The sequence below is a fragment of the Drosophila albomicans genome, chromosome 2R, assembly GCF_009650485.2.
Source record: "Drosophila albomicans strain 15112-1751.03 chromosome 2R, ASM965048v2, whole genome shotgun sequence".
NCBI classification, from domain to species: domain Eukaryota; kingdom Metazoa; phylum Arthropoda; class Insecta; order Diptera; family Drosophilidae; genus Drosophila; species Drosophila albomicans.
The window spans coordinates 24,948,317-24,971,089 of record NC_047631.2 but is presented as its reverse complement, the minus strand read 5'-3'; the positions used below and the strand labels follow the sequence as shown (position 1 = coordinate 24,971,089).

The 22,773-nt window shown below is 36.4% G+C and overlaps 5 protein-coding genes across 12 annotated transcripts; 1 reads left to right on the top strand and 4 right to left on the bottom strand.

Moving 5' to 3' along the window:
* Positions 1-116: 116 nt before the first annotated feature.
* LOC117576499 (peptide deformylase, mitochondrial) lies at positions 117-1,217 on the bottom strand. Its single transcript, XM_034261278.2, has 2 exons — positions 760-1,217; positions 117-696 (listed from the first exon to the last, which is right to left on the bottom strand). The coding sequence occupies exons 1-2, from the start codon at positions 1,057-1,059 to the stop codon at positions 385-387; spliced, it is 612 nt and encodes a 203-aa protein (XP_034117169.1). The 5' UTR covers positions 1,060-1,217; the 3' UTR covers positions 117-384.
* A 47-nt stretch (positions 1,218-1,264) lies between these two features.
* LOC117576495 (uncharacterized) lies at positions 1,265-2,885 on the bottom strand. The gene has a single exon (XM_034261273.2). It carries the CDS (start codon positions 2,794-2,796, stop codon positions 1,306-1,308), a length of 1,491 nt encoding a protein of 496 aa, XP_034117164.1. The 5' UTR covers positions 2,797-2,885; the 3' UTR covers positions 1,265-1,305.
* A 171-nt stretch (positions 2,886-3,056) lies between these two features.
* LOC117576496 (uncharacterized) lies at positions 3,057-4,624 on the bottom strand. Its single transcript, XM_034261275.2, has one exon. It carries the CDS (start codon positions 4,482-4,484, stop codon positions 3,069-3,071), a length of 1,416 nt encoding a protein of 471 aa, XP_034117166.1. The 5' UTR covers positions 4,485-4,624; the 3' UTR covers positions 3,057-3,068.
* A 4,958-nt stretch (positions 4,625-9,582) lies between these two features.
* On the bottom strand, positions 9,583-16,803 carry LOC117575536 (very low-density lipoprotein receptor-like). 8 transcript variants are annotated; one of them, XM_034259790.2, is made up of 3 exons: positions 14,486-14,580; positions 14,099-14,423; positions 9,583-10,230 (listed from the first exon to the last, which is right to left on the bottom strand). In XM_034259790.2, the coding sequence occupies exons 1-3, from the start codon at positions 14,538-14,540 to the stop codon at positions 9,681-9,683; spliced, it is 930 nt and encodes a 309-aa protein (XP_034115681.1). In that variant the 5' UTR covers positions 14,541-14,580; the 3' UTR covers positions 9,583-9,680. The 8 variants fall into 8 exon arrangements, with proteins under 8 accessions (XP_034115681.1, XP_051863031.1, XP_034115680.1 ...); XM_034259789.2 differs by lacking the exon at positions 14,099-14,423 and adding an exon at positions 10,288-10,621 and having other exon boundaries at positions 9,585-10,230; positions 14,486-14,557; XM_034259788.2 differs by lacking the exons at positions 14,099-14,423; positions 14,486-14,580 and adding exons at positions 10,288-10,621; positions 10,684-10,781 and having other exon boundaries at positions 9,585-10,230.
* LOC117575537 (uncharacterized) lies at positions 11,487-12,643 on the top strand. The gene is made up of 2 exons (XM_034259791.2): positions 11,487-12,402; positions 12,518-12,643. Exons 1-2 carry the CDS (start codon positions 11,896-11,898, stop codon positions 12,548-12,550), a joined length of 540 nt encoding a protein of 179 aa, XP_034115682.1. The 5' UTR covers positions 11,487-11,895; the 3' UTR covers positions 12,551-12,643.
* Positions 16,804-22,773: the final 5,970 nt, after the last annotated feature.

The following is a 22,773-nucleotide window of genomic DNA, read 5'->3' as shown; positions in this document are numbered from 1 at the left end:
TAAAATATGTGGACTGCTAGTTTATTTTATTTATATAAATTTAAATCTTTTACAACACTAGAACGAACTTTGATAAGAAACAATCGATAAGTATTGCTGGCAGTTCATTTGGTATATTTTAAGACACAGCTGATTCAACCGTTACTACTCAAATTTTCATCTCGATTTTGGCCACCAATTTATATTTTGTATGGAAAACTGTTCTAAGGGAGAAGGAAATTTGAAAAATACCGCGATTTAAATATGTTTAACTGATTTATTATGCACGTTTCTGAAACATATTTGATTTGTATATTGATTTGCCATATATCCGTTATTTTGGTATATTTTCCAAAACATCGATATATCGATGCTTGTCCACCTCTACAATTTTCAAACAAATGTTTATTTATCAAACGGTATAACCGCGCGCCCGCCAGCTGCATTAATTTGCTCCCAAGTGACACAAGTAAAAGTTGAAACATCCATGCGGTCAATGCAAACGATGCCATTTAAATGGTCAACCTCGTGCTGGGCAATACGTGCGCTCCAGCCCTCCAATTCGAGTTGCGCTGGCGTTCCAAGCTTTCCAATGCCGGTAACGCGAACGCGATCGTATCGTGGTACATGGGCAGAAAAACCGCGCACACTCATGCAACCTTCGGGATGCGTGTGCTTAACGTCGCCGATTATCTCGAGTTTCGGATTGATAAATACCTGTGTAAATATGCAGTCAATTTAGCGAGACGACAATTAAGCAAAGATAACGGAAAAGCTTACAGTCAGCGGCAGCGTAGCCATTTTACGTTGCTCATATATTGCTGGTGGAATTAGCTCCCGCTTGCCCTCGCGAAACTCCATGACAATGATACGCAGTGGAACGCCCAATTGGGGTGCTGCGACGCCGACGCAATCGTAGTGGCGCAGCACGTTGACCATTTGCTCCACAATATCATTGATCTCATTGCTGTCTATGCGATCGTCTTCAACTTCCACAGCCCGTTGGCGTAAGACTGGATCGCCAATTTGCGTAAAATGATTGTACGGCGGAGTCGTGCGTGCGGTAAGTTCTCTCGACATTATTATTTTCACTACTGACTGAAAATTAGGGGATCTTGCTATTATATCGATATATCGATATCTCAAAATTATTAACAGCGATGATTTTCAACATCAATTATCGATCGTTTTTCTATTTCGATTACATGTCGGAATTTGAATATGCAATTTGAAATAAATGTAGAGTTTCTAAGTTAAATTTGTTCTGAAATCAAAATCAGTTAAGTTAATGTTCATAAACATGTAAGTTTTATTGATACTGATTCTCTACTCTTCGAAATAATGTTCACTGGCTATTTGTTTTAGTGGCTTTTTGCGCATTGTTCCACTCGCTATGCTAATTGGGATACTTCTGGCCGAGATAGTATCATCTTCTTTCATAACGTGTGCCTTTTTACGGAGTCTAGAAACGAGCTTAAAGTATTTGGCAATAATATTCATGACAGTAGGACCATAAGTGCGCTTCATTATATCTTTCCTGCAACGCACGTAAATATCATCCAAAACGCCACCACTACGATAAAAGTTGATGACCTTTTCACGCTGACTCCACTTGTTTAGCATATGACGACTAGACGGCTCGTAGATGCGATACACTTTGAAGAATTGATCGTAATTCTTAGACATGCGACGTAACTTCACTTCGTCAATATTGGGTATTTGCAGATGCGGTTGTCGCACTATATGATAGGGATCGTGCTCAACCGAATAGTTGGCAAACCGAACTGCTGGCCAGTCTAGATTCAACATAGTGTCGTATAATATCTTTGGATGTCCCAAAATACCATGGGCCACATCGATCATAAACAGCTGCGGACCCGGCACAATGTATTCTAGTTCAATCTGAACAATTCGGGTATCTGTGCCACGATATTTCCGCTCACCTATCCAAAGAATTGGCAGATCCTCGTCAGCAATGTGCTCGAGCTCCTGTATCAAAGGCGAGACTTGAGTGCGATAATTAACAATCTTATTATTGCGGCCATAAAGCAAACTTTTCTCTGCTGGCGTAAACTTCAGATACTCTGGTCGATCTGTTACAAAGTGCTCGGAACGAAAAAGTCGATTCATCTCCATCTCGATCACATTGTAGGCCCGTCTGTGCATCGCGATCCAGACGATCTGAATCGTGACGGCAAGAAACTGTTCGTGAAAGTATTTATCCTTAATGGTTGCGGAAATGTGCACAATTTCCTTCATGTGATAAAATTGAGCCATGTCGCCTTGACCCTTGAGGATAACACTGTAGTTCCTGGCCACCAACATGCGATATTGACTCAAATAGATAGAAAAAATACGCTTCATTTCGTTCGTTTGTTCGCTCTGTATTTGAGCCATATCGCCAGCCAATTCATCTCGTCGCACAAGTACAAATTCCACCAGGCGGAGAAAGTATTCAAAATAGATAATTAGAGCATGAATTAATCTATGCACGGCTGGCTTATGTATAAACTCAAGAAACTTCATGGTCAAAAACTCCTTGGGCATTAGAAATAAAACCAGATCACGCACATCGTTGATCACCACGGTGTCCGTATCGAATGTGGCTTCGGAGCGAACATACTGCTGACGGAAGATCATCTCCTCCTCCTGATTGATGGTTCGCAAAAACTTGTATCCATTGGTTTCAATATAACGCTCCTTGGCATCTTCTAGATCATTGTGTGGCTCAAAGTGGAGACCATCTTTCTTAGTGTCCCATGACCATTTACCACTGCGGTATTTCGGTACATAAGTATCTGCATAAATGCGTATCATTGTATTAACTTAGTGTGTTGTATGTGTTGTATGTGTACTTGTGTGTATTAGAATAAAATCTGAATTCGTAGCAATCATAATTATGCAAGATTAGCTGACAATATTTACAAGGAGCACTTGCATTAAGTTGTATATATTTCTAACTCAAAACTAAATGCATTAACTAGAATTTAAATTGCTTTGATTGGAGTTTTATTTATGTGACAAGGGATTGAGGTAGACAGATGAGTTTTCCACTTGCTTTCAGGAGTTAAATAATAAACGAATATCATTCAAAACCTGAGAGAAGCGTAACTCTCTTTGTCTTTATCCTTATCATCGGTAATTTCTTTACGAAAGCGAGTGACAATTTCGAAATAATTGTGGATAATCTGAGTAACATTGGGACCGATAGTTTTGGAGGCCAGCTCGTTCTCACAACGCGTATATATATTTGGCGTATCATCAATTCGGGAAGACGAAAGTTTGTTTTCTCGCTGAAGCCATTTGAGAAGTCTATGCCGCGGAACTGGCTCATAAATTTGAGAGATCTTTAGGAAATGTTCATAGTTCTTGAACAATTTCAAATCACGCCGACTTTTGATGTTCGGTACGCGAAGTGATGGCTGCCTTATAAGGTGATAGGGATCATTTGTCAGTGAATAATTCTCCTTCCGCAATGCTGGCCAGTTTAATTCGAGAATGGTATTAAAGAAACGCTTCGGATTTCCCAGAATCCCATGGGCTACATCTATCATACGTAGCTGAGTGTCTGGCACAATGTACTCCAGTTCGATGCTAGCAATCCGAATATTGTTTCCCCGATACAATCGCTCACCTATCCACAAAATGGGCAAATCTTCGTCAGCCACATGCTCCAGTTCCTGTATCAGTGGTGATCGCTGCAAGCGATAGTTCACTATTTTATTCCTACGCCCATAGAGAAGGCTTCTTTCCGCTGCCGAAAACTTGATATACTCGGGATGTTGCCCTATAAAGTGTTCCGAACCAAAGAGTCTATTCATTTCCATCTCGATCACATGGTAAGCACGACGATGCATTGTTATCCAAACGATCTGTATGGCTACAGCTAAGAAATGTTTATGAAAGGTACGATCCTTGAGGGTAGCGGAAATATGTACAGATTGCTTCATATGATAAAACTCAGCCATATCGCCTTCACCCTTGAGGATAACACTATAATTTCTAGCCACCAACATGCGATACTGGCTCAAATGGATGGAGCAAATGCGCTTCAATTCGTTCGTTTGTTCGCTTTGGATTTGCGACATGCTGCCCTCGACTTCATCCCTTCGAATGAGCACAAACTCCACCATACGAAGAAAGTACTCAAAGTAGATGATAAGAGCATGCAACAGTTTGTCTACAGCTGGCTTGTGCATGAAGTCAACGAAGCGCATTCTCATAAATTCCTTGGGCATTAGGAATAAAACCAGATCTCGCACATCATTGATTGACACAACCACCTCGTATTCGGGTTGAGATTGCGTGTATTCCTGACGAAACACATTCTCCTCCACAGCGTTTAGAGTGCGTAGAAATCGATATCCATTCGTTTCAATGTAACGGTCCTTGCTGTCCTCCAAATCCGTGTGTGGCTCAAAATGCAGACTATCAGTCTCATTGTTCCACGACCATGTGCCGCTGTGGTAAACGGGTTGACCAGCGCCAAAGTGCATTCGAAGCATTGCGAAAATGGGAAACTAAAACTCCAAACTAAATAACGAGCAGTAACATTAACACAGACAACAAAAAAGAAAATCTAATAAAAGGTTAAATAGCAAATCTACATTTAAATTGAATAATAAATATAACACAATGACAAATAAAACAGATGCTAAACATGATTATTTGATTAGGTTTTTTATTGTATTCTATTAATTACATTCGAGTAACTTGAATGCTTAATGAATAGCTTGTTAAAGTCTTTTCACTTCGAATTTTAAATGAAAGAGCTGCTGAACTGCAAGGAATAATTAACTTATATGCATGCTGTAAACACTTTAAGCATAATAAACAAGAAGTCTCACTGCCTCTGCATCCGGTGTAAGGATTAAAACACAAAAATACGAGTATAGCAACAAATAAAGTGGGCGAAAACAAAAACGTATGTTTTGCCTGCAACAATTAAGAGTGTACAAATATTCCGCCCATGGTCACGCCCACCGGCTGGTCATGTGGCCCCCTTACAAAGTGGGAAATAAATTAAAATGCACAAGTGGTGAGAGCCACAGAGGGAGAGAGAGCCATGACCAGAGGCGATTGTTCTGTTAATAACTGGCAGTTGAGTATATTTAAGACAGATTTTTATTCACATATTTTATAGCTAAAGCTCTTCTTATTGTTGTTGTTGTTGTTGTTCTCGTTGTTGGTTATGGTTGTTGTTATTGTTAATGTTGTTGTTGGCTTTTGGCTGGCACACATAAATTTGCCGCAAGGTGCTCATAAATTTTGCTTGTTTGTTGCGAATGTTAACACGGCCGAAGCATAAATTCATAATGAGATAAGCAACTCAGTCAATGCGTGGTGCCAGGATAACGTCGACAGGATTATGTTGTGTGTCTGTGTGTGTGTGCTCTGTTAATTTGCCTGCCAGCTGGTAAAATAACATAACTTTTTATTGAATTACACGCGATTTCACAAAATGCTAGAGCAGAGGCCTAAAATCAAAACAAAGGCCAACAGCAATGTTGTTACTCTTAATTATGTATATCCTGTGGCTATTTGATGTAAAATATTCGAGTAGAGCAAACATAAATAAAGTTGAAAAGAACTAATGTATCTAACAACGAACTAAATTGCCCTATACACTTATGGTAATTTAGAAAATGTGCATAGTTTCAATTACTTTTGATAGTTCAGTGAGTTGTAAGAAAAGTTTTTATTGCAGTAATTGAATTACACTCGAGTTCAATTTGTTGAATAAACCAAACAATTGTTCATATCGATAAAAAGTCATGTGAATTTTCAAGTATTCGTCGCAAGTAAAATGCAATTGTGGTAAGAACAAGTTGAGCAGGAAAATCAATTTCCCGCAAAACTCCATCGCAAGTCAAAGAAAAGTCGAACGCGTGCAAAAATGAAAACAATTCGAATTGTGGATGGAATATAAATTTGTATACTCTTGTGTGGAGTGATATAATTGTGGTATGTGATTTTTATTGAAATCTAATTAGCTATATCTTGCAATGGACTATCAATCACAGCCATTTTATATTGGCAAATACTAATAATTTTGTAAATTAGAATATCTAAAAAAAATGGATTGTTAATGTTAAAGGTTTTTAAGGTTTTAGTATATTTAGGTATTCGTTTTTTAATCATACAATTCTATTTTTAAAACGTTTTCTTCGTGGGCGCTGACAAAAAATTCTTAGAAAAAGGGAAGACAAGATCCATTTAATAAGTTGTACTGCAAGGGTATTAAAACTTTGTCGCCCCGAGGATAAGTGTTCTCTCTCATTTTTTTTTGTTTTTGGTTTTTAATTTAATTCGTTACACTGGACAGGGGAAGTCGACTGCAACAGAAGCGAACGGAAGCAAAAGTAGAGTGGTGAAAACCGAGAGAGAGAGAGAGAGAGAGGGAATGTAAAGAAGAGTGTGAGCGGAACTCTCTGGTCGTCTGTTTCATTGTTTTCTTTGACATGTTGTCAACAAGGACCAACAACTGGAGCATTTTTTTTTTAAGCTCCGCTGAGCATATTATGCTGGAAATATTTTCCAACTAAAAGTACTGAGAACTCAACGAGACACAGACACAGCGAATCAGAATAAGAATGAGTTGAGCTTGAGCCTCTGTTGTTGCTGTTGTTGTTGTTAACGCAACGTCATCCTTATTGTTTACGAAGGTCTCTGTGGTTTCGCATTTTTATAATCAGTTTGCACGCTATTGTTTTTCGTTGACCAGCATAACCTGATATTTCTTGCGAAGGACCACAACAAGAGTCCCATATTTTTTTTTTCCTTTTGCTTCTTTTGCTTGCTTTACTTTTGACGACAAGTTTGCGGTTGTTCCTTGGAAATGCAGCAAAGTGCGAAACGCCTTTGCCAGCCTACGAAGCGAGTAATTTGTTGTTGCGCAATTAAGAAACACACGAGCTAAGGAAATAATTTCGACTTTGTGTGCATATACGCATAATGTGTTAGTAAGTTTTCTCTAAATTTAAATTTACTTTAAATGTGTAGCTTATGCTTTGTTTAATCATTATTTACAATCTACATAAGTGTTCTTAAATTGTTTCAGATAAGATTGCTTTGTTTATTCGTTGTTAATATTGTGTTATCAGCAGAATGAATTAGTCTTTGAGTGACAGTAAGAACAATGTAACAATTTAATTTGCATAACAAATATTTGTACTTCACTGTAAGAATTATGCAATTTTGCAAAAATGAGTTTGTGTATTAATTAAATGTGCAAGTCTCTGGGTATTTGTTCAATTGTAAAGTCACGATGTGTGCTAAATACATAAACATTTTGCTACGAATGTGTAAATCTTTGTCTTGTGTATGTCAATAACAACTGTTGCCATTTTAATCAGCTTTAAGAAGGCTTGACATTGACAAGGAATCCTTTACATACTCCAAAATATGTTTCATAATGAGTGGAATCTGTACACATAGACATTAAAGTTTTTCCAAGAGAACTTCAAAGCATTTCACTTAAATTTAGTAAAAACTATTTAAGTAGAGGGTTCGAATATTTGAATACACAAAATTTAAATAAATACCCAAGAGATGCTTTCACATATGATATTTAATTTATGTTAATTGAAAAGTATGTGAAGCACTTTACATATATTATTTGTATTTATACAAATAAAGTGACATTAACTGACTTATTAAAATGCAGCTTTTGTTTCCGGGTATAAATAATAAAATTATATAATAATGTATGTGTCTGTCGCATAGCGTGCGAATAAATGGCAATTAATAACGTATAGAGAAGTGGCAAAAGCTGGAAAATGCTTTTGAGAACAGGTGTCGAGAATTGCCTTTAATAAAAAACAATAAAATTCAATATATTAAAACGAAGCCAGCGATGCGCAGTCCCGAGAAAATCACACATACGTACGTACATTTTCTGACACCCGGAAGGGACACGTATACGCCGCATGGTACGGCATGGAATTGAACTAAAATGGAAAAGACAGGAAGTGGCTGTGCGGCATATTCAAGATTCAGAGTGTTGTGGCGCTAGGGAGTAGGGAGACCAACTCCCTCGATTACACTTCAGTTCAGTATTCTCGTGACGGTCTTGTTCACTTTGGTTTCTTAATGGTTCGTTGGCATTTATGGTTCGAGTGCAGAGCACGAATACAACGCAAGCGTCTGAGAACGTACGAGTATTGCTCTCATATTAGGCAGCTTCTAAAAATTTATTAGCTCACTGATTTATTTGCTCAATTGGATGTCGCGTGGCTCGACTTACGTGACACGGCACATTAGATGGTGTGCCTCCTTTAAAGTACAAGGTTGAATTTAAAATCAGCTCAATCGAACAGCTGTTAACTCTCTTGAGAGTGTTCTTTTTATAGCTTTTTCTAAATATAATGTGATTCATACACGCACTTAACCAAAAGAGGCAGACCTATTTTTTGACATCCATATTCATAATTTATTGCCAAACTTGAGTGGCAATTAATCAAATTGCGTCAAGAAGGTCGTACTTGTCATCGAGAAAGTTGAATCAGGCTTTCAGCCTGCCAGTACTTGTTCTGAAATAATAAGATTATATTAATATGTGTCTATAACTCAGTCTCTAATATGAATTTCACATCAAATTAGTTTCACTTTTTGTAACATAAGAGTTACTTCAACAAGTAATTTAATTCAGGACTTTAACGAGAGTTATCTCCAAAATCTGGCTTGTTTTATTCCCTTTCAAAATTAGTTCTCTTTTAAAGTTATTCAACAATTTAAAAGTAAAAAAGAGACGAGAACATCTCGACGAAATTGTTTAAGAATTTAATTCAGCATTTATTTGGCTTTATTACTTGATAGAATATGGCTTCATTAAATTATTATTTGGCCCTTGAAAGGGCTATCGCTATTGTCTAGGTAACGAGTCTAGCAATTTCTTTAATTACATGTTAGTAATAATTTGGCCAATCGCTATGCCAACACATATTAATTGCAAATGGAAATTGAAACCAAATTGAACAAGGCTAAAGTGTTAAATACTCTCAACGTTTGCTTACATTTCATAAAGACCAATATACAAATTGAAAGCCTTGAAGTAATAATCTTTATGTATTTGCATTTACTTTAACACATTTCAGTTTCATTTATAAAGTTTTCCTACTATAAGCCGGGTCTTAGCTTATGAAAATTATCATTCTGCTGATGTCTTTTCGTAAATCATTCTGCGTATTTTTATTGCCATTGAATTCCATCGTCGGTTCTACGATTGATGGGCATTAATAGAGCTTTGAATGAAAAGCTGATTATGTTAATAATCTTGAGAAATCAACAACAATAAATTCTAAAGGCCAATACATACATACTATATAATAGCTTGTTTCGTATTGTAAGCGATACTCATAAATCCTCAATGATTACTTGGATACATTTCAACAGCAAAAAGCAAATACGAAGATTTCAACAGGCTCTGGCAATCTGTGCGTATGCGTAATATTAACTAAGGCGTTCTTTGTTCGCCGCGTCGTATTGAAATTTATGATTTAAATGTTGCAAGCAAGTAATTTAAATAATTAGGGAGCACTTGACATGAATTGTAGCCTAATTATATATTTCTTATCCACATAATAGAAACATTTTTTGCAGCAACTTTTTCTTGAATAAACCAACTGTATTTTGTAGTGATTGATTTAATATACATTAGGAAATTGTTGAAAACACCATATAGAGTGTTCATACAGAATATTTTAACCACTTTTGTTTGTACTTAAATTAGTACGGTTCAATTCTGCCTTATAAGCGCTAAGTTCCGGGGGACTTAGACATTTTGGAAAGTCGTGATGCCAGGTTCCATTTAACATGCAAACATTCCATTCCAATCCGACCAATGTTCTATAAATAGGGCAACTAAAGCGAACTGGTTCGTTGGGAAACACATATTTAATGCCATTAGCTATATGATATGTGGAACTCTCAGAAAACAAATTCCCGATTATTTTAACTATTGCTTTTGGCCCTTCGTTACATGGACGATATGAGTTGGACGGTTTATACCTATCAACATACTCGCAGACTTTTTGTAGTTCATCAGCACCATCCATCGGACAGTCGATTATATTATCGCAAACCTGGTCTTTAGAAATGCATATTCCATTGCCGCACTGAAACTGATTCTCCTTACACTCCTCGTAGCATTGGGCCAATGCTTCATCGGCTCCATCACTGCAATCGATTTTGCCATTACATAAGCTGCTGGTCGGAATACATTCCTTATCCACACATTGCCACGCTCCTTCACTGTAATAAATTAAGAGATGAACACCATATACAATGCTTCATATATACCTTATCTACCCGCAATTTCCACGTTGAGATTCAAGCATTTGATCAGCTAATGTGTCATTACAATTAAGTGGCAATTCATCTGATCTATCCCAACAATCATCACTGTCATCACAAACTTTGTTGTTTGAGATTGGTGCGCCGGAAGCACAATAGAAGAAGAGTTGTGGGCGATATTCAGGTGCTGAGGGATTTAATTTGCAAACTGCTAAGAATTCATCGCTGCCGTCTAAACAATCCTTTCGTCCATCACACACTTGACTTAATGGAATCGAAGTTATCGCCTGCTGGACTACGGACTGATTATAGTTATCGCATCTAAATATAGATTGGTGCAATACTACAGCTGAAATTATTGAGATTGCTCTAGTCAGTATTATCTCTTATTTTCGAACTAATAAAACTTACAATAACCCATAAATTGCGGTGCTATTAGCACAGAAAGAAAAAAATAGCGAAGCATTTAAGAATCCGAGTTGTGTTGTGCGATGACTGAAATGAAACTGATTACTAATTAAAATAAACGCTTGGAGAACCATTTTAAATTACGAAATACTGACGGGGGCGTATAATTTATTTTTATGGCCGCTACCCATGTGGTAGTAGAGTATTAGAACTTTGTGGCTGATGTCGTTGGGTGTTAATTACTTTAGTTGATAATCTGGTATTTTTTTTTACTCTATGGTATATTATTAAGGTTTGATACCAAATATGTATGCAGGTAGATTTCAGTATTTTTGATGCTGTTGGGCCTTAAATACGTTGTTTGACAATCTGGTATATTTTTACTCTAATATACCGAATATACATTTAGGCATATTTCAGTATTTCATAATAATATAATTCTGCTCTCTTTTGATTTTACTAGAAGCGGGTATCTCATAGTCGACCACACTCAACTGTAGTTTTCTTACTTTATTTTACATACGCCCCAAATGGGGCGTATACATGCGATAAATGTTTTTAAATGATAAATAAGTTAAATCTGAACACATCTGGGAAATAACTTTATGGCTTATATTTAAATTCCACTTGTCAGCTGAATATTATTTAAGTTGAGTGATTTCTTGTTTATATTTCGTCAGCTAGATTGATGGATTTACTTGCGTATTTTATTGTCATTTGTATTCCTGTTTTCAACAATATATTTATCTATTGGCTAGCTTTCAATTGAATTGAACATCCCCTAAAGTGTCGGAGACTTTCACTGTCACTTCTGACATTTGGCCATTTGCTTGCTCATGTTTATTTAATTTCGGAATTCAGGTGTAAAATTATTTCTTAGCTTTTTGACATTTTGCGGTGTTTGTTGACGTTTCAGCATGTGTTTGCTTAAGCGCTAAAAGCCAATTAAAATTCAGCCCTCGCTTGTAGACCAAAACTGTTTCAAAAGCTCAGGAAGGAGATGGACGAAGTTGTGTAAACTTGGAATATTTTATGGAATGAGGAACATGCTCGAAGTGACAATGATTAGCGTGTTAAATGCGACAGCTGCTAATTTGTGGGTAGAAAATAAATTAGTTAAGGCACAAAATGTTTAAGGAAAATGAAAAACTATTTGACAGTTTAGAAACAATGTAATACAAATTAGTCTCAATAAAATATTTCTTTAGATGTTCAATGGAGAGTTTGCGAGTGCCAGCGTCTAGTTTAGATCCAAAGCATAATTTATATCGTTTGCAAAAGATCTATCTTATTGCCATCGTGCTGGTAATGATAGGCATCTTACAACTGGTGATACTGAAGGCGATGCACATTAAATTAATTGACTCGGTGCCCGTTCCGAATTTCATGTATATGGTCATTGCATTGGTCTGCATTGTGCTGATGGTATACACCGAACTTTTTAACGAATATCCCGTCAACTGGACACTTGGAATTGTCGCTGTGGAGTGCGTAACATTGTGCACAATCTCTTCGAAATGGAATCATTTGCCAGTGTTATATGCAAGCATTGTCTTGGGTGTTGTTCTAATCGTTAACATTATACTGTATATGTTGGGTGCATGTCTGCCATTGATCTTGTTGCCTGGATATTATGGTATACTGTTCATAACGATTGTGTTTATCATCATGTACATATTCCTCTGCATAATTGTATTCATCTTATCCATTCGCAATCTTATGGTAATTATTGATTTATGGACACTTGTGTATATGCTTCCACTCACCGTCTATGCATCCACATTGATACATCATCGTCGTTTACCTAATATGCCATCTGACGAATACATTCTATCAGCCACGGTTCTGGCGACTTTCTTTTTATTTATGATCTATCTGGTTACGTCGAGTACCACTTATATTTGTCGAATGGTAGGTTGTTCCTTATTTGAGAAGTATCAAAAGCGGAGAGCACATTAAATATCATTACTAACATTTTTGGCTGCGATGTGGATTAAGTCAATTTCACAGAATTCTTGTCAGTTTTGAGTAGCGCTTTAAGATAACCACTCAAAATGGAATCCTTCGCAACGGTATCGCAAACAATTCACAAATGGAATTTATGAAATTAACATAACTTCAGGCAATATAGAAATAGACATTTCTATTTGAATTTTACGCTTTAAGTGGGCAGTGAAGTGAGCAAAAATATTCCACCAAAAAGGATAACAAAAATGAACTCGCCTGCAAATTGTACGAAACATTTATGTGTTTTAGCTTCAGGCGTTATTTATATACACTCATATATATTTGCCTTGTGTATTCAGCTAGAAATTCGTTGATAAAAAAAAGACAAAAAACTTGAAACCCACCCAAAAAAAAAGACGAGCAAACAAAAGTTGTCCCCATAATGTAGCCGCATAAAACGGAAACGGAAATGGAAACGAACCAGAATTTCGTCCCAGTCGTCAGCCCAGACATGGGGAAAATTAGCATGCGTCAGCAAATGTTTTGTTTTGGCTACTAAACACCCCTTTTAACTGGGTGTAAAATAGAAAAATTACGTTGCAGCACGTAACAAAGCACCAGTTAACTGCATGTATTAAAAAGCTTAAATTCTTATATGCATTTAATAAATGTGGATCTTTGGTAAAGATTTTGGTTTGTAATTGACTCAGTAATTAAAAGTAGAACCTAATATATTATTTGCATACTATTTTTATTTGAATAAATCATAAAATTTGTTATGACACATGTGAGTTTTGCTTTAAGCTTTTAGAAACAAATATTTTCAAGAACCAAAGAATGCTTGCTTTAGTATAGATTAAACAATTTTTTAATACCATTTCTGGGTGTATTTGAATTTGTACGGTTTTTCTTCAATTCTGCCTCATAATCGCGATATTCCCTGGGACTTAGACATTTTGGAAAGTCGTGATGCCAAGTTCCATTTAACATGCAAACATTGCTTTCAGTTCCGACGATTATTTTATAATAATCGCATCTAAAGCGAATTGGTTCGTTGGGAAGCACATATTTAATACCATTAGCTATATGATATGTGGAACTCTCAGAAAAAAAAATCCCGTTTTCTTCTGGCCCTTCGTTACATGGACGATATGAGTTGGACGGTTTATACCCATTAACATACTCGCAGACTGTTTGTAGTTCATCAGCACCATCCATTGGACAGTCTATTGTATTATCGCAAACCTTGTCTTTAGAAATGCATATTCCATTGCCGCACTGAAACTGATCCTCCTCACACTTCTCGTAGCATTGGGCTAATGATTCATCGGCTCCATCACTGCAATTGATTTGGCCATCACATAAGCTGCTGGTCGGAATACATTCCTTATCCACACATTGCCACTCTCCTTGACTGTAGTAAATTAAGAGATGAACACCATATACAATGCTTCATATATACCTTATCTACCTGCAATTTCCACGTTGAGATTCAAGCATTTGCTTAGCTAATGTGGGATAACAATTACGTAGTAATTCATCTGATCTATCCCAACAATCATCTTTGCCATCACAATCTTTGTTCTCTGAGATTCCTCCGCCGGAAGCACAATAAAAGAATTGCTGGTTTGCAGGGGATGAGGGATTTAATTTGCAAACTGCTAAGAATTCATCGCTGCCGTCTGAACAATCCTTTCGTCCATCACACACTTGACTTAATGGAATCGAAGTGGTCGCCTGGACTACGGACTGATTATAGTTATCGCATCTAAATATATATTGGTCCCATACTATTGCTGAAATTAGTGAGATTGCTCTAGTCAGTATTATCTCTCATTTTCGAACTAATAAAACTTACAATAACCCATAAATTGCGGTGCTATTAGCACAGAAAGAAAAAAATAGCGAAGCATTTAAGAATCGGAGTTGTGTTGTGCGATGACTGAAATTAAACTGATTACTAATTAAAATAAATGCTTGGACAACCATTTTAAATTACGAAATACTAACGGGGGCGTTTTATCAGTAGAGACATTTTATAATCCACTTTTATGGCCGCAACCCATAGGGTAGTAGAGTTTTATAACTTTGTGGCAGATGTTGTCTGGTGTTAATTACTTTAGTTGACAATCTGGTATATTTTGTACTCTATGGTATATTGTTAAGGCTTGTTACCATAAAAGCATGCAGGTATATTTCAGTATTTTTGATGTTGTTGGGTGTTAATTACTTTGGTTGACAATCTGGTATATTTTGTACTCTATGGTATATTTTGAAAGTAGTTGTATAACAATATACCAAATATACATTTCGGCATATTTCAGTATTTCTTAATAATATAATACTGTTCTCTTTTGCTTTTACTAAAAACGGCTAGCGAGTATCTCATAGTCGAGTAGTGTAGTTTTCTTACTTGTTTTAATTTTACATACGCCCCATATTTTTTTGCTAATAGTATATATGCAATAAATGCTTTGAAATGATAAATAAGTTAAATCTGAACACATCTGGGAAGTAACTTTATGGCATTTATTTAAATTCCACTTGCCACCTGAATATTATTGTGAAGCGAATTGTGACTTCCTTTTTATATTTCGTCAGCTATATTGATGGATTCGTATTCTTGTTTTCAACAATATATTTATCTATTGGCTAGCTTTCAATTGAATAGAACATCCTCTAAAGTGTCCGAACCAGAATTTCGTCCCAGTTGTCAACCCAGACATGGGGAAAATCAGCATGCGTCAGCAAATGTTTTGTTTTGGCTACTAAACACCCCTTTTAACTGGGTGTAAAATAGAAAAATTACGTTGCAGCACGTAACAAAGCACCAGTTAACTGCATGTATTAAAAAGCTTAAATTCTTATATGCATTTAATAAATGTGGATCTTTGGTAAAGATTTTGGTTCGTAATTGACTCAGTAATTGAAAGTAGAACTTAATATATTATTTGCATACTATTCTTATTGGAATAAATCATAAAATTTGTTATGACACATGTGAGTTTTGGCAGCTTTTACAAATAAATATTACCAAGAAGAAAATAATGCTTGATTTAGTATAGATCAGAATATTTTTAAATACCATTTCTGCGTGTATTTAAAATAGTGCGGTGTTGCCACAATTCTTTCTCATAAGCGCGATATTCCCTGGGACTTAGACATTTTGGAAAGTCGTGATGCCAAGTTCCATTTAACATGCAAACATTTCTTTCAGTTCCGACGATTATTTTATAATAATGGCATCTAAAGCGAATTGGTTCGTTGGGAAGCACATATTTAATGCCATTAGCTATATGATATGTGGAACTCTCTGAAAACAAATTCCCGATTCTTTTAACTTTATCTTCTGGCCCTTCGTTACATGGACGATATGAGTTGGACGGTTTATACCCATCAACATACTCGCAGACTTTTTGTAGTTCATCAGCACCATCCATTGGACAGTCGATTATATTATCGCAAACCTTGTCTTTAGAAATGCATATTCCATTGCCGCACTGAAATTGATCCTCCTCGCAGACCTCGTAGCATTGGGCCAATGCTTCATCGGCTCCATCGGTGCAATCGATTTTTCCATTACATAAGCTGCTGGTCGGAATACATTCCTTATCCACACATTGCCACTCTCCTTGACTGTAGTAAATTAAGAGATGAACACCATATACAATGCTTCATATATACCTTATCTACCCGCAATTTCCACGTTGAGATTCAAGCATTTGATCAGCTAATGTTTCATTACAATTACGTGGTAATTCATCTGATCTATCCCAACAATCATCACTGCCATCACAAACTTTGCCCTCTGAGATTTCTCCGCCGGAAGCACAATAGAAGAGTTGTGGGTTATTTTCAGATGATGAGGGATTTAATTTGCAAACTGCTAAGAATTCATCGCTGCCGTCTGAACAATCCTTTCGTCCATCACACGCTTGATTTAATGGAATCGAAGTTGTCGCCTGCTGGACTACGGACTGATTATAGTTATCGCATCTAAATATAGATTGGTGCAATACTACAGCTGAAATTATTGAGATTGCTCTAGTCAGTATTATCTCTTATTTTCGAACTAATAAAACTTACAATGACCCATAAATTGTGGTGCTATTAGCATAGAAAGAAAAAAATAGCGAAGCATTTAAGAATCGAAGTTGTGTTGTGCGATGACTGAAATTAAACTGATTACTAATTAAAATAATCGTTTGGAGACCCATTTTAAATTACGAAATACTGACGGGGGTTTTTCCTAAAACGACACTTTATAATCTATTTTTATTCCAGCTAACCATAGCCACAGTGGATCCGCTTGTAAGGGAGAGCGGCCAAAAATACTAATAATGGCCATAACGTGCTGAAATTTATAACAATAATTTAGCAAATTTGTCTAAACATATAGCAACCAAAATCGGACATATCGAAGGGCTATATCCTATAGCTCCCATAGGAACAATCGATACCCTATTATAAAAACTTATTTGTTTAATCTAATTTATTACGATTTTGGTATGGAAGATATTTTTCGAAGTTATACATATTCTTAAAAAACTAAAATAAAAATCAACAAACAAAATATTAATGAAACAAAAATTATATAGCATCATCAAGTAATTTGTATTAGATAAACTCGTATTAGATATTTGGCTGTATCCAGCGCGTAATTTTCAAATTTCTCCACATTAATTTTGAATCCCGATGCCATGGCTTGCGATAATGTTGCACATCTGTAAATCAAAGATGCATCGATTCCTGTTATTTCGGAGCTCAAATCTGCATTACAAAAGAATTTCCTTGCGATATTTCCGTCGATTGAAGATCCTCTACCTCCATCTCTAGGTTTGTCCACTAGTATTCCCATTTTTTCGCGAAATTTCTCCTGAATGTGTTTCTTCCTGTTCAATACTTGCATCTTCTTTTCTTCATCGCGTACTTGCCACATTTTGACCTCTAGAAGCGTATATAAGAATGTAGTGGAGATATGCCAAATTCGTAAAATCTTGGGCGAACTTATTTACTCAAACATTTTTGTATATTGTTCATGTCTGTTGGCTTTGCTCCACATATATAATATAACACGTTGCCGAGGATGATTCGCTGATTGCGTTGCGCACCTTCCCATCAACCATTGTAAGATGCAAGCTATGCGTAATAACAACTTTTTTATTAGAGACGCTTAATTCCTTTGGCTTTAATTGTTTAATTTTTGCGTTAAAATATACTGCTTCGTCTTTCGACACTTTCGCGGTCTCTTTCTTAAATTGAAATCTTATTGGTCGACAGTAACGAGTCGATGATGGCCTGGTGTTTTTCCAAATTATTGTGTTATCTATTTGAGTAACCAGTTGGAGAGGTACGTAGCATGTTACAAATAAGCTTCTGTCGTCCAAATCACCGTTATCCAATTAAAGTTAAATTCGTAACTAAACACATTTTTGCGATACACCTACCAAAATCCAAAATTAAAATTTAAATAATTTACAAATTAATATTTTTGCAAAAACACAAGACACTAAAGACGAAGACAAAGCAACAGTGCAAGAGAAGTTTGGACTTTTAAGAGACAATTTCGATACATTTTGCTTAAAAAATATGTCATCACATTTTTTGATTTTTGGCCTCTGACGGAACCACTGTGCATAGTGTCTGTTTCTGAAAAAGTGGGTGTTGCGAATAACTGATAAATAATATAAAATATTATTGTCAATGTATAATTAAATGTATTATATAAAATTACGCCTAGTATTTCATCTATTATTAAACGCAGCGAATGATAAAGAAGCAAGTTCAAGAGCCGTTCATCAGATGGGGTTTCTTTTTTGTTGTTGCTTGATTAAACCCTATGAAGGTCGTTATCGCTTAAATTACAATAATCGTCTCGTATAAACGTTTTATGTTACTCGTCGTCAGCTATCTTTCTGTGATTTCTAATTATTTCTTTGTCTGGCTTTGTCACCCTTTCTTTTGGTCACAACCAAAATAAAATAAGGAATTCTAAAAGGCAGGTGAATACATTTAATTAAGCCAGACAATTAGGTTGACTGATAGATATATATAGGGTAAATTCGAATACGATTGGAAATGGAATGGGGCGAGACATGAAAGCAATTTGAACTGATTTCGCTGACATGCTAAGAAAAAGAAAGCTTCTTTGATTTGTTGACTGACTGATGAAAAATCAGCAACAATTTGTACAACAAATGAATGAAATGAATCATTCACAGTTTGTTTGTCCTGTCATCGCCACAAATTTAGCGCTACAAGTCAACTAATGTTACGACTTAAATCCAAACAAAAGCAACGCCACAATTCCTCGGAGACTACACAAAACAAGAAAAAATACGATATAATAGAAATGAACAGCTTGCCAGCTTGCCTTAGCATTCTGTTGTCTAGCATTTTGTCCCAGATCGCAAATGTTGAAAGTTGCCAACTATTTGATAAATGCGCAAATAAATTTCTTCTGACTGTGAGAGTCAGGCAGACTGTCGGAAAAGTTTCGCGTTGTTCTCAAAAGTATCGCACAACTACCCACATAGTTCAGGTAGTGAGTGAGACTTCAAGTTATGTTCATATTAAGTGCGTCTTACATACGGGAGAATATTTTGAAAGAAGCTAACGCTAAATTTCACACAAATGTGGTCAAATTGTTAAACGGAAATACTTTTCTGCTTAACGGATCAGCGCATTAGTTTGAAAGTTTATCGGTTTTGGGTATGCGTTGCATTTACTAATTTAATTTAAAGCAAAGACTGTCCTTGAAATCTAAATTTAAAATAGATCCAAATTTACTTTGTGGAGCAAAATAATTTCAATATTTGGGCAACGCAATTAAAACTTTAACGATTATATGTTTGCCTTTCCAAATTGATGCGCGCAAAACTTTTCGATTACCAAAAATTTCTTGGTCATGCTCTCTCTCTTGGACTGAAATTGTTTTCGGCCATGGTCTGGCCAAAATAATAAGTGAATCTCGTTTTGCTTCAACGTTCGGTATTTGGTAAACATGAATACAAATATTGACTTGAAGTGAACCAATAAAATGCCAAAGAGGCAAGAGATACCAGCTGTTGGGTTCTTAGCTTAGGAATCGACTTGGACTTTTGCTGGATGCTTTAAGACGCAACTTAATACAATGAAATCGTCTCTTTCATTCTCTCTGGCTGGCGTGTAAGTCATTTTTGATAAATGAGCTTAATCAGCTGTAGTCAAGGCCATGAGAGTTGAGCAGTGTTTCAGGTGCGAGAGTTGCTTCGGGGCCCCTGTGTCGGCCTGACAAATGAAATTGTTGCCTGTCGTGCGGCTTAAAAGGACTTGTGTGTGTATTTTGTTTCGCTGTCGCCTCATCTCGTTGCTGTTGTGTGGTAGTTACATAAATGAAAAACTCAGCTGCCGGCGTAATTTCAGCATTTTCGCTATTGACGCGGTCGTAAGTGTCGTCGGCTGGCAACTTGGCATCTTGGCAACTTGGCAACTGCCACTGAGTGGAATTGGCATTTTGTAGGTAAATTGAGTGACTGCTCACAGTAATACTGCGGACTAGTCGAGGATTTCTCGAAGTGAATCTCTGAGCTCTTCCGCTCACGTATGCAGCAAATCTCTTTAGATAAGTATGATAAGTACTCGTAATTGCATCAGTTCACACAGTTTCTCAAGAAATTCAAGGTGCTTAACGTAGTAATATGATAATATTTCGTTCGAATTCTAGATGAGAAATGTTGGTGCTAAAAGTAAAAAGTCAGAAAATCTACAGTCGAGTAGGTTTATTTTTAATAAAAGCACAAAAGTACAACATTTTCTTAAAATATACCAAATTAATATGTCAAAAATCAAATATATCGAAAGCTATATTTGGTATATTAATATAATATTATATTCAAATTATACCAAAAAGTATATACCAACAAATAATTAAATATACAGAAGGGTATATTTAATATATTAATAATAATATAACATTCAAAATAGACCAAAAAGTATATACCAGCAAATATTTAAATATACCGAATGCTATATTTGGTCTATCGATGTAAAATTACATTCAAAATATACCAAATATATCATAAAGTACAAGTTTGGAGTCAGATGTTAACAAGCTTAAATTTAAAAGTAAGAAACTATGTATTAAGTTCTGATTTAGCTGTGCAACAAGTTGAGTCTTAAGGTCGTTCACATTTGCCAGTTGTGTGTAATTGAGTATCCCAAAAGGATACTCGTCAAACAGCTGGTCAAATATATTGCTGGTAATACGCAAGAAAATTAGTTTCCTTTTACCCGGAAAACTTGTGCAACAGCCAATGTTAAACATTAATTTGACAGGCGCTCAGAAAGAGAGAAAGCGAGCAAGCGCAAGTGAAATAAACTTGTTTTTGGGAGGATTTAATTAAGTATTGCTTGAGCTGAGATTTTCCTGAACCCAGAGCCAGCAATCGACCTTTTTCATATATTATACTATACATACTACATATATTTGTACAATATGTGTGCGTGGTCGATGCTTTTTGGCTAATGACCTTGTTGACATTCCTAGACGCATTTGGGCAATATTTAGTTGTGAGCATTTGGTTTGTCACAGCTTAATGAATAGCCAGACAAGTGCCCCGAACTTATTAGTACAATTTTGAAAAGGGGTCGCTTGAAGGTTGCTTCGTTTTTCTTCAAATATAACTTGCCAACGACAGCTGCGTTTTTTTTTTTGACGAGGCATTCATTTTGAAGCATTATGTTCTCCATGGGTGGCCACAATATATTTGTTGGTAATTGCCGTAATTTGAGCCTCATAATCGTCAATGATATATGTTATGAGTTTCTTTCTGTTTAGTATTGCGTGTACCAATCCAATTTTAGCATAACTTGCATGTGTTTATTTAACAAAATAACCATTTATTTCATAACTGTAAAGAAATGTTTTCAACACATGGAATTGAAGTTGTGAACACTTGGCAGATTTTGAAATGCAAAATCAAATTATTGTTAACTCCATTTGCATCTCTTTGTGGCTGAATTGAAGTTCCCAATCATACAATTCAAGCGAAATTGAAATGAATTCCCTTGAAGGCTGTTCGTGCATATCAATTTGCCAGATGTATTTGTCATTCTCATTTTGTTGGTTATTGACAAGTCTGAAGTGAAACTAATGCAAGTTGGGCAAAGTGCTCGCTCGCTTGCTTCTTCGTTCGTTGACTCCTCCGCCTGCCGCCGTTGCCATCCATGACTTTGGCTCATGCCTTTGAATCATTTGAGAAGATTAGTTGAAGACATTCGATGAAGTGCTTGATAGAAAAGGTTATTTGATTTAGCCTGTTATTTGAGAGAGTGCAAGCAGCTATCAAGTGGTCATAGAACTAGCATTAACCCGCATCAAACTGCGTTGTCTTTGCGCTTTGCGCTATCAGCGTGCCACATGACGTATGCGCAATGCGTATTTTGAGCCCTTGTGCACTGGCTCGTTTAATGGGCAAGCTTAACGCTACGCGGCGTTGTCTACGACGCTCGCTGTTGACAGCTGTCAGAGCCATTTTGAAAGTTATGCTTTTTTATGTTTCATCAAATCCCTGCCACATGTCGCATGCGGCTCTCAACCAAGAAAAAGATTATCAAGTTGTCAGTCTCAGGTCCTCAGTGCGTAGCATTGTCTGAGTTAATCTAACAATGCGGCACATCCCACAGCTGTTTCTTAAATTTAATTAAATATTTGGCTTTTTTTTTTTTTAAAAAAATCTAAAGTCTGGCAGCCCAAGCTTAAGTTTGAGTTTGCGTTTGCGTTTGAGGGCGAAAGCCAAAAGTATTTGTTATCTCTTTGTGGCGCTGTTGTTTGTGCACATTTTGTGCGCTTGTTAAACATTTTGCGCGCTTGGCTGCAACTGTCGCCCACTGCAATGTCCTTTGTGTCCCGATTTGTCATCCAGATACTCGCAAGGGCGTCGCACTACGCATAAATTTCTGTTTGTCCTTTTTTGTCGTGTTTTTAACTAAAGCCCAAGCTTAGCTCCAGCCCTCAATCTCTGTCTTAGTCAGAATCTCAGTGCTGGCATCTCTTTCCATGAGCTACATTTACCTTAATTGGTTTGAACTTCAAACCCAACTTTAGCACCTTAAAAAAGCACTGGCTGCTGGTGCACATGAGTTCTTCATCCTGCCAGCGAGTGC